The sequence below is a fragment of the Sinocyclocheilus rhinocerous genome, unplaced genomic scaffold (genome assembly GCF_001515625.1).
Source record: "Sinocyclocheilus rhinocerous isolate Xijiao unplaced genomic scaffold, SAMN03320098_v1.1 scaffold308, whole genome shotgun sequence".
In the NCBI taxonomy this organism is placed as follows: domain Eukaryota; kingdom Metazoa; phylum Chordata; class Actinopteri; order Cypriniformes; family Cyprinidae; genus Sinocyclocheilus; species Sinocyclocheilus rhinocerous.
The window spans coordinates 1,440,829-1,452,185 of NW_015664994.1; the positions used below are offsets into that span (position 1 = coordinate 1,440,829).

The window sequence follows — 11,357 nt, forward strand, 5'->3', positions numbered from 1 at the left end:
TAATGTACAGTATGTGGAAAATAATGTGTTTTTTGAACCTTAAACCGCATAAACACATTTCATTACACCAAATACACAAAATAATGTTCTTTTTAGCAACATCATATGACCCCTTTAAAACAAAACAATTATGAATATTTTATTAATTATTTAAAATTTGTATAGAATTTTATATTATATCATGTATTTTAATGATTTTCATTAATATTTTAAAGTAATACAAATTTTATAAAATAGGATAATGTTATTATTATCACAAATAAATAATATGTAAAAAAAAAAAAAAAAACAGAAAGCACCCAAGGCTGCTGACCTCTGCTGATCCTTTGTTTTTCCCCTGACAAGATGCCTGGAGTATCGATGATACTGATGCTCTCCAAGACAGGGTTGTTTAATTGAGCACACATAAACCTGCAAGGAGAGAGAGAGAGAATGTCATGCAAGGAAACAAGTGTACAAGAGACTGTAACAGGTTTGGTGAGATTTGAAGCCAAAATATTACACCACTCTCTTCCTCCTCTTTCTTTTCATTGTCTGAAAATACTATGGAGAGCAAAAGTAAAAATGTTTGACACACAGATTTTATTAACAAATCAATATTTAAACATATGCGTGGGAAAAAATGCACAATTTTATAAAAACCACAGGATTTTTTTTACTTCCTTGTGTAACTACATAAATGTTTCAGTCAGCATGAGATCGGGACTTCAGTTCAAATCTCAAGAATATCAGTCTCATAATTCTGTAATAACAAGAAATGAACTTTGCTTATACAAAGATGTGGATTGTTTACAGTGATTAACAGTCTTTCTTCCTGTCAGCCTACAGCACAGCCCAACCGCCTGCTAACACGCATATAAGTGAATCTCTGTCACAAGACTGAAGCTTACAGCTAGAACTTTCTTAATGAAGCACAGAAACCACTAGAGTGAAGCTGTTTCCCAAAGACATCAAAAACAAGACATACAGGATTAGGACATAAGCATTCCCTAAAAAATAAAAAATAAATTCTCTCCAATGGTTTTGCTGCAATTATTTAAGCTTGTTTAAAGGCAAAACTTTAATGCAGGCCATGACAAGGGAGAAAACCAAAGGAGGCTTTATGATTACATTTCATTGTACTGACTGACAACGCGCTTTTGTGTCATCTAATAACAAACTTTAAGAAATTAGATTTGGACGAGAGACACAGAACAGAACATGCAACACTAAAACAGTTCCTGGAAGACGCAATATAAAGTATCATAAAGTATTATTAAATTGGGCTGATAAATTAGGTTACTAAGTATTCCTTTCAGAAAGAAAGGACAGGCAATCCTATGACAAAATGTGCTGAACAGTCTGCACTATTTACACAAATTCCCTGTTATGCAAAACAGAGGAACTTCTAAAATGTATATATGCACATGAGTTTCACATTTTGAAATATTCAGAGGTCTGAAAATGGAACCAGTTTATGCTGCTTTTATAATCCATAATTTCACAATGACCACAAATAACCATGTGACCAACACTAAGAGTGGAAAAAAGGGAAATATCTTCAGAATGAAATGCCATTATTATTATTTTGTGGGTTTTATGGTTCTCTGGTTGGGACCAAATATTTAATTCTGCTGCATCAGCCTTGAACTTTTTTAAACAAGCATATGGCAGAGCGCTGGTAATCCCAGCCTGCTTCAATCTGCTTGAGTAAGACTCAACATCTGACACCACCCAGAAATCTGCTACAGTTATTTTACAGGGAATGTGGAAGTTGTTCAGACTGGCATCACATAACATCACACATGTATTGCACGTGAGCTAAATGTCCTGGTTAGGTGTTGCCTCATGTACTGTAACTGTGTGATAGTAGGTAAATTAGCTAAGACAAACAGACTAACAGCTCAAGACAAACTCCAGTTGAAGAACATGGCCTGTGTGACACCTGTTCTCAGCATATGCCATGATGACTCAATCCAACACACACGGAAACTGACACACAACTTTCTAGAAACTGAATGACTGAATTATTGTGAGGTCATAATTAAAAACAAATGGATACTGTACAGCTCCTTTTGTCTAAGTTACTAAAAATATATTAAAATGCAATTAATGTAAAAGGATTTATTTTGATGAACATTATTATATATTTATATTTCTTAAAAAAGGAAAGCAATTATGTTTCAGATTATTCTATTATTATTTAATAGATTATTATTGTTATTTTATTCACCACTATTCTGTTTACTAAAGTCAGTGACAACCAACATGCAGAAAAACAATCTGCTGCCATGTGACAGGAAAACCATAAAACAGAGAGGACCCATTTAGACCCTCATGACTGTTTCAAGGTTTATTAAAAAATTATTATACAGTATGTTATAAACAAATTATGTTTCTGAAAATATCAGCTATTTAAAAGGCCAGTTTTGTTAGGCTCAAATAGAGCAACCCTAAGAAATTATATATACACACACATTTATATGTGTGTGTTTTACTTTATGGTTACACTATTTGACTTTTTAGAGTCAAGATATTTGTAGAAAATCTATGAATGTTTGTTTTGCTTTTGTAATCAACAAATACAAAAATGACAAGAACTTGGATCATCTCGATTTATCATTGGTCCATGTGTCCAACATTTGCCAGAGGTCAAAATAACTGAGATGCTCGAGTCCGCAAATGCAGTTTTCTAAAGGTCAATGAAGTGACACGTACTTGATCGTAATTTCCTGATTCACAAACATACGGCAAGCCTTAGTTTAACCCAAATCACACCTGGTCAGTCCATATACAGTCACAATTTAGCTTTTTATCAATGGACCCTTTATGTTACATGATAAATGGGCGTATTACCTATTGAGGAAAGCGTTTCCAAAGGCGTTGAGTTTTCGGAAAGGCTTTTTTGGATCCACAACCAGCGCATTGCCAGGTATCACGCCTTCCTGTTCACCGTACATAACCGCTATGAAGGAATCCGTCGTCGGCTCGGGGCCTATCCTCATCCCGGGGAAATCCTGCTCCATCAAATGCCTAATGAAGGTGGTCTTCCCGGTCGAGTACTGCCCCACCAGCAGCACCATGGGCTTGTTGTCAAAGTCAGCATCTTCTAAAGCCGGTGAATGGAAGTCGTGGAAATGATAGGTGTCCTCCAAAGGGAAGAGTTTGGTGCGGTAGAGGCGCTTCAGTCCCTCCGACACGTTTTGGAAAAGTTCTGGGTCTTTCTTTCCTTCTCTTTTAGACCAGCTGAACATGATGGTCGTTATACGGCGATTCTAATTCGAAAGGAAACGACTTCTGCTTTCAAATGTTCGCCACAAACCCAGGCATCCTCCCGTCGAAAGTTTGACTGTCCCACCCCTGTACAGCAGCCACCTCTACGTTACGGCTTGACGCATCACTTCCCTCTGGCAAACCCCCTGAACTGTAACGCAATCAGATTCAGAGCTTGTTGCAACACTCCTCTGTGACTGTACGTCGTTTAGATTAATTCCGTTCTAATCGGAGCTCAACTTTACTTGTATCTAAACCGACTGCGGTATGCATGCGGAAATTTATATACTTCATAATAAAAGTCTTGGTTTTGCAAACACAAACGTAATAATTTATTCATGTTGGATTACCAAAAGCATTAATATGAGAGAGGTAGGATTGGACCATGCATAATAAATACATTGAAATGAAATCGCCAGATATGGAAGATAAAGACAGAACCATTAAACACCAAAAACACTGTGGCTAGTGGCTACGTGGCTCTTATGTTATTTCTAAATGTATTTAATGCGCATTTTTTTCTATTTTTCTATTGGTCAGTACTTTTTCCATAACTATTCGGTAAAACATGATTCAATAAGTACATTTTAAACAAACCTAGCAGCGTACAACCTAATCATTATTTTCAAATATATATTTTTCAAAGTAAAGCATATTTCAGCTTCATGAATATCAAGTCGTCGAGAATATCTATGTCTTTCTTAGGGTCAACATGCAAGGTTGTGAATTTTCCAACATTTACACCATCAAGACATATTTAAGGCCCATTAAGACATTTTAATATAAAAATTAAAAAAACATTTGTAAACAATAATTCAGAAAATTAAAACGATTAATAGAAGGGCTGACACTTAAAAATGAAAAGTTAAGTAAATGTGTAAGGCTCATTCTATTTATTTTAATATGAACTGATTAGACAACAGTGTACCCTTGTGGACAGCAGTGGTAATCACACGGTAAACAGACATTTTTACTGTTGCACAATACAAACGGAATCGTTGCTTTACCTCAACTAAACGAACGATTTACCACGATAGCTCTCACAATGATACTTTATTTTTTGCTATTATTTTTTGTTAAATAGTACATATATCTAATTATTTCTAAATTCACAATTTTTTCATTTTTACAAACCATGTTTTTGTATGACCAGTGATGATGACGTAAATGTTACATATTTGTAAATTTATTCAGATGCATTAGATACATTATAATACACAGTTATATGTGCAGGATAATAAGGCATGCTTTAGAAAGGATTGGCACAGAACTTCCGGCTTCCGTTACATGTGACTCTCTGCAGGTAACAGCTCCTCCACTGGCACTTCAATAAATGTCCACATGGAGTGGCTGTTACACCCAGCGAGCACCAAGAGCAGCTCTTAACACTTCCTATGCTTGTCCAATGTCCAACAAATTTTATTCTGTTAAAGATAAGAGATCCATGGTTAGAAGAAAAAAAACATAACCAATAAAATAACACCCTGCTTGTCACAACTACAAATAGTCGTATGATTTGAAAGGACAGAGAAACTCTGCAGGTTTTGAATGTGATGTTAGTAATGCTATTTATTTGCACTGTTAAAACCTTTCATTTGCTGATCTCCTTCTTATAAAAAGTCAAGGACTCTGACATATTGAACTTTACCCAAATTACGCCTTGACTATTGAAAGTTATAAAGTCAAAGTCATGATTAAGCAAATTTGTTTGAATGGAAGCTTCCCTGTGTGTTCTTACTTTGTTGAATATAATAAACATTAAAACATATTCTTTGTCGACTAGCCTACTACTACTAAGTATTTTGAAGTATTTATAGATGTTCACTCAGAGTCATTTGGTTATCCAAATTCTTCCCAAAAACTAAACTGCACAAAGTAGCCTATATATACTATGTAAACTTTCCAAAGTCGCATAATTACTAAATAAAGTACTAATGATAATAGTTAAAAAAATAACTCACCCTTGTTCTCCTCTGTATCAAAACGCAGAAAGAAACTAAGGTTGAAGCAGCATGATGGATCCAATAAAGCACACACATGACTGGAAAAAGGGTGAAAAGGCAAACAGAGGGTAAAGAGTAGCATGTGTGATCTCTTGTCATTCAGAAGAAGAATGCCCCAGAGTAAGACTGTTGGCAGATTAATTATTATACATTTATCCAATAAGTAACAAGCTATGAGGCCCATCCCATACTGCACTGTTTGCACATCCACCTGAGTAACATCACGTCTTCACCTTAAACACCTCACAGAGTGAACATGGACATTGGACGCTTTAGATGGTTTTAGGCATGCATTGAGCAAATTATGCTAATAAATGTCCTTAAAATTAAACCTGACTGTTGTGCCATTTCATAACATGCCATTTCAAAAGATATGGTTAATTGCAAATATGTACATCTTTTCTTTTTAGTCAAATATATATAATAGTGGATACAAGTTGATTGGGACATTTTTTTCCAGTCATCTCAATGGCAAAAAAGTGTCCCAATTTACCTGAATTTACCCCTATTATACTGCTATATATAACTATGATACAGAAAATAATTGGTGTTATTCTAACAAGATTAAGGGTTGGGCATACTATGCTGAATAAAACCTTAAAAATAATAAATAAACATCCAACAGGATTATGTGAGCGCTGAGGAATGGAGGAATCAGTAGAACATGTTATTTGTGTTTGTCAAAAGTATACTAATGAACGAGAAACAATGAAGAATGAACTTAGAAAGATGGGAGTGGATAACCTAAAGCTTAAAAATATATTTACTTATGGACTAGAGAGTTTATTTTTGTATCTTAAGAGAACAGAGCTGATTAAGAGAATTTAGAGGGAACATTTTTATTGAGGTAAAGAATAGTTTTTTTTCTCTCTCTTTTCTTTCTTTTTTTTTTCTTGTCCTCTCATTATGAAAGGGTAAACGCTGGTCCACACTCCAATACAGTAGGTGGCGATAATGCACCTTAACATTGGTGCTACCCGCCATAAAACCGAAAAAGAAGAAGAAGAAGAAGAAGAATTGGTGTTATTGTGTTTACTCTTTATTGTGTCCTTTCAGCCTTCCATAGTAAGCTAACCATGTGGTAGAGCAGAGAAAGCGAATTGGATTTTTAAAATTCTATAACAGTTGAATAATTCATAGCTGAACCGTGTACGTTTCACACTCCAGACCAGTAGGGGGCGAACATGCACCTTTAACGTTGCACCCATGCACCCAATCAGCCAAAAAAAAACTCGAGAGAAGAAGAAGAAAGCGAATTGGCCGTTGCGGCTTTCCGTAGATGTGTGTGGAAGCAACCCAGTGCTGGCAACAAATGTAAGTAGCTGTAGCACGACATGCAGGGCTAATTAATAATGAAATTAAGTAAAAAAAAATATATCGTTCCTGATATGCAAAAGCGCTGTTACTTAATAAAGAAAATTCTCAACCGCTCTCTAGAAGATACTAGTTATGCAAAAGAATAATTAGCTGTTGCTGAAGGCTGTTCAGTGTTAGCCTGCCAGCTAACTGGATTTGATCATGTATTTATTAGAATAAATATAGGCTGCTGCCACACTTATTTTAACTATTTAATGAGTCAGATTTGATTTGCGTAGTGATTATATGATCATGTCAATCAGAAGGCTAGAATGAATTCATCTTATTGTTTCGAGCCGCAGTCACTTTAGTATCTACCCAACTGTGTGACTTTTTTGTATATTAAGTTATAAAACATTTATAAAAATCTTTAAGCGTCTTCAGGAAATGTCTTCAAAACTCTTTAACTCCAAGGAAGCTTTCTGAACGAGCAAGAGGGGTTTTATATTTATTTGTGATATAATGTCACTGTGTTGTTATAATGCAATAATAAGCTTATTTTCAGCACAATGGCTGAGTGCACTACGTTTGATAGTCTGCTGGAAATGGGCTTCGACAGAAACAGAGCGTAAGTCATGATTTTTCTACAGTGACACTGATGTTACACACTGATCCAGTACTTTCACTCACCCTGTGATTGTTTTGTAGGGAGAAGGCAGTAGCACATACTGGAAACCAAGGCATTGAGAGCGCGATGGACTGGTGAGTCGTCATTTAAAAAAATAAATAAATGACAACTCAATCTGATAGCCAGTGATCACTATACATTTTCATCGTTTGGAAAAGAGCAATAATGTACCATTTAAATAATAATAATTTTATAAATAAAAATAACTTTTTGGAAGTTGAATTTACAATTCTGTAACTGTACAGGTTAATGGAGCATGAGAATGATCCAGATATAGATGAGCCTTATGTTCCGCCTGCTGGAGATACTCTCGGCACAACAGAAGAACAACAGAGCCAGTCTCCCACAGAACCTTCTGAATGTATGTTCTTCTGATGCTCCTCACTCTCAGTTTCACTAAAACACTGGTCATCCTTTCATCACCCAACACAAAATGTTACTTTCTCTTTCATTTTTGTCTTTAACCAAAACAAAAAAAACAGCCACTGAATTTGCTGAACAAGAGGGAGATCCTAAAAATCCTATGTCAGAGGAAGAAAGGAAGGATCAAGTAAAACGGTTTGTGCTTTCTACGGCTGACCTTAAAATGTATTAACGTAAAAAGCATACATTTAAAAGCTGATGCAAAGTATTGCTCCCCCCTCCCCAGACTGGAGGAGTTGATGAAGATAAGACAGGAGGAGAGGAGAGAGAGAGAGCGAAAGGAGGAAATAGAAAGAGAAAAGCAGAGGAGGAAACAGGGCCAAGAGCTGCTGCATGTTAAACAGAAGCTTCAAGACGACGAAATGAAGAAGCTAGCGGATCATCGCAGGAGAGAGAAGATGGAGGACAAGCTTGCCAAGTAAGAGGAACACGGATGCATTGCCTGTTTAACTTTGATCAAGCACTTTCAGTGAAGTTTTAACTTGAATTCAGTGGTTCTCAATATTTTGTGATTTACTGAATAAGGATTACATTAAAGCATTTAGTCTATGTTTTTAGCCAAAGCGACTTAAAAAAGAGGAACCATTCAGTTCATCAAAGAGCCAACAATAGTCATTGTACACAATACCAGGTTTCTTAGGCAACTAGATTAGGAAGCAAGCTAGAGAAGAGGAGAAATGTAAAGATTTACTCCCATTCTCCACCTGATAAAATCATTTAGAGCTTGGCATAACTATAAAAATTTATTTTCATTATAAAAATGCCCATGGAGTTAAAAGATTTGTATTCATTTAACATTATATTTCTGGGTCTAGAAATTATTCTTTTGAAATTAAAAAGTTGGGATTTTTGAAAGTAATTGGTTCTTCATAGGACAAAAAAAATAAACAAGAAATACCTTTTCTTTCCTTTTTTGGCTTATTTTAATGCTCATTTTATGTCATTCTATATATACAATATTTTATATCTTATTTTAAGTATTTTGGGGCCTCCTAGTTGAGAACCACTAGTAATAACCTTTGATCCTTTCTCAGGCAGCGAGTTAAAGAAAAGATTGCACGAGACAGAGAGGAGAGGGCACGAAAGGTATTAATGCTTTTAATTCAATTCAAGTTTATTTGTATAGCGCTTTTCACGATACAAATCGTTGCAATGCAGCTTCACAGAAAATGAACGTTTCTACATTACATTTAGGAGTAGCTTATCAGTGGTGACTATGTCAAGGTGATGTCCATATGGCAGAAATGTACAAAAATGTTAGTTAATGACATGTATTCAAAGAAATGGTGAACACAATTAAAAGCAATGATTGTATGTTGTGATCAAACTTATAAGAAAATGTGGTAGTTCTGTATGTTGGTTCAGGGTTGGCGTCATCTGAGGTCCTCTGAGGGGTTGGCATCCTCTCTTCTCAGGTGTTCGGTCATCTCAGATATTCGTACGGGTTGGATCCAGACTGAAGCTTGTGTAATTCCTAGTTACCTCGGGATTCCCTTCCCGTGGCAGAAAAAGAGAAGCAAATAGACAAAAATTAGCGTAGCTGCTGTTCAAACCAAGCAAAAAATGATAATGTGCATTTGATCAGATATAATTGGAGTACAAGTTATGAGATACATGACGTGAATGCTTGGCTAAAGAGATGTGATTTAAACAGAGAGAGTGTGTCTGAACCCCGAACATTATCAGGAAGGCTATTCCAGGGTTTGGGAGCCAAATGTGAAAAAGCTCTACCTCCTTTAGTGGACTTTGCTATCCTAGGTACTACCAAAAGTCCAGAGTTTTGCGACCTTAGGGAGCGTGATGGATTGTACCGTGGTAGAAGACTAGTTAGGTACGCAGGACCTAGCCCATTAAGGGCCTTATAGGCAAGTAATAATAATTTGTGACTGATACGGAACTTAATAGGTAGCCAATGCAGAGACTGTAAAATTGGTAAGACTGGTCATAACTTTTTTAAATTCAGTAATGAAAAGGTAGATTGGTTTTATTTGTATTGGAAAAGTAATGCTGGCTGCACACTAGACGATTTTAAAGGGGTCATCGGATGCAAAATTCCCTTTTGTTGTTGTTTGAACATAAATGTGTGTTGTAAGTGTGTGTACACACCCTACAATGATACAAATCCACCCAGTGTTTTTTTTTTTAAATCCCCTTTCTCAAATCAGGCTCTTCTGAGATTCCTGTCAGAATGACGTAGTTCTGCACAGGCCCCTCCCACGATAGTTGATTGACAAGGCCGTCTTGATGCAGGACAACCACCTGGCAGTGCATTACAATAGTCCAGTCTAGAGGTCATGAATGCATGAACTAGCTTTTCTGCATCAGAAACAGGTAACATGTTTCGTAACTTGGCAATGTTTCTAAGATGGAAGAATGCTGTTTTTGTAACATGGGAAATATGATTTTCAAAAGACAAGTTGCTATCTAATATAACACCCAAGTTTTTGACTATTGAGTAAGTAACAGTACATCCATCTAGCCTAGATGCAAATTGTAATCCAAGAGATTCTGTGTACTGTTTTTTGGTCCAATAAATAATATCTCTCTCATCTGAATTTAATAAGAGAAAATTATTGGTCATCCAATCTTTTACATTTTTAACACACTCTCTTAGCTTAGATAATTAAGAAGTTTTTACTTTGCCCAGTTCACATTACTATTATGTCTTATGTGCCTACTAGTATATCAAGAATATAAATAACAAAAACCTCTGCAGTTTGGAGGTGGTTCATCAAGCACGGGTTTGTCATCTCCCCCCTCTGAAGCCCCTCTGCAGTGTCCACCTGAGAACCAAGAGGCTTCTCCTCCTAAGAAAGACTACGATGACTGTCGGATACAGGTACTGCCACAAAATGATGCCACCTTTCACTCTTAACGCATTAGTCAGTGTTCAAGTAGTTCTTAGATTCCAGAATGATGTTGAATTGAGCAGATGGAAAAGATTTAAAATTGGATTTTAAGGTATTTAAAGATGAATGATTCCATAAATGTATATAATTTTTTTTAAACAACTCACCCTACTTTGGTCATTAGGTGCGTCTTCTAGATGGATCCACCTTGAGCACGGTCTTCAAGGCTCAGGAACCTCTGGCTGCTGTAAGAGTCTATGTTCAGATGAATGGGGCAAACGGACAGGATTTCAACCTCATTACCCCATATCCCAGACGTGTGTACACAGATCTAGACATGGAAAAACCCCTGTGTGAGCTGGGTAAGACAACTTATCCCTCTTGCGTTCTTCGGTCACTAGACTGAACAATTTTACGTTTTGAAATTTTAAAAATCGTAGCTTCATCGGAATGGTATGAAATCTGGTGACTTATATTTCACCTGCTATGTGAACACACAAAAGAAATTGAGAGCAGGATTCGAACATGCTAAATGGTCAATAAAAAAAAATTATCACACTCATGCTCTTCGCTGTCAAAAATGACCGCCATAGGAAATGAATGGGAAATCGGCAAAAATACGAAAATTGAGAGATTGTGTACATGATCTACAAATCTGCCACGATGCAGAAAAATGCATACAGAATTGAAGGGGTGACACTCTGAAACACCAAAAGTGTGAAATAGACACACACACCCCTATGAATTGGTGCAACTGTAACTCAGAGAAAAGTTTGAGAATTTGTGAAATAATCAGAATCAGAATTAGCTTTATTCGCCAGGTGTGTGCAAACACACGAGGAATTT

At 36.2% G+C, this 11,357-nt stretch overlaps 2 protein-coding genes across 2 annotated transcripts in view; one reads left to right on the plus strand and one right to left on the minus strand.

The window, feature by feature from the left end:
• The window catches only part of LOC107730671 (EH domain-containing protein 1-like), an 8,486-nt gene extending 4,934 nt beyond the window's left edge, over nucleotides 1-3,552 (minus strand). The window contains exons 1-2 of the mRNA XM_016541536.1: nucleotides 2,836-3,552; nucleotides 314-411 (exon numbers count right to left, since the gene is read on the minus strand). Coding sequence (XP_016397022.1) covers nucleotides 314-411; nucleotides 2,836-3,233 — 496 coding nt within the window. The 5' untranslated portion in view covers nucleotides 3,234-3,552. The remainder of the gene's footprint in view (nucleotides 1-313; nucleotides 412-2,835) is intronic.
• Nucleotides 3,553-6,480: 2,928 nt separating this feature from the next.
• The window catches only part of ubxn1 (UBX domain protein 1), a 12,383-nt gene continuing 7,506 nt past the window's right edge, over nucleotides 6,481-11,357 (plus strand). Inside the window, exons 1-9 of the mRNA XM_016541533.1 lie at nucleotides 6,481-6,569; nucleotides 7,117-7,179; nucleotides 7,260-7,313; nucleotides 7,485-7,600; nucleotides 7,722-7,797; nucleotides 7,889-8,080; nucleotides 8,697-8,748; nucleotides 10,379-10,501; nucleotides 10,696-10,873. Coding sequence (XP_016397019.1) covers nucleotides 6,535-6,569; nucleotides 7,117-7,179; nucleotides 7,260-7,313; nucleotides 7,485-7,600; nucleotides 7,722-7,797; nucleotides 7,889-8,080; nucleotides 8,697-8,748; nucleotides 10,379-10,501; nucleotides 10,696-10,873 — 889 coding nt within the window. The 5' untranslated portion in view covers nucleotides 6,481-6,534. The remainder of the gene's footprint in view (nucleotides 6,570-7,116; nucleotides 7,180-7,259; nucleotides 7,314-7,484; nucleotides 7,601-7,721; nucleotides 7,798-7,888; nucleotides 8,081-8,696; nucleotides 8,749-10,378; nucleotides 10,502-10,695; nucleotides 10,874-11,357) is intronic.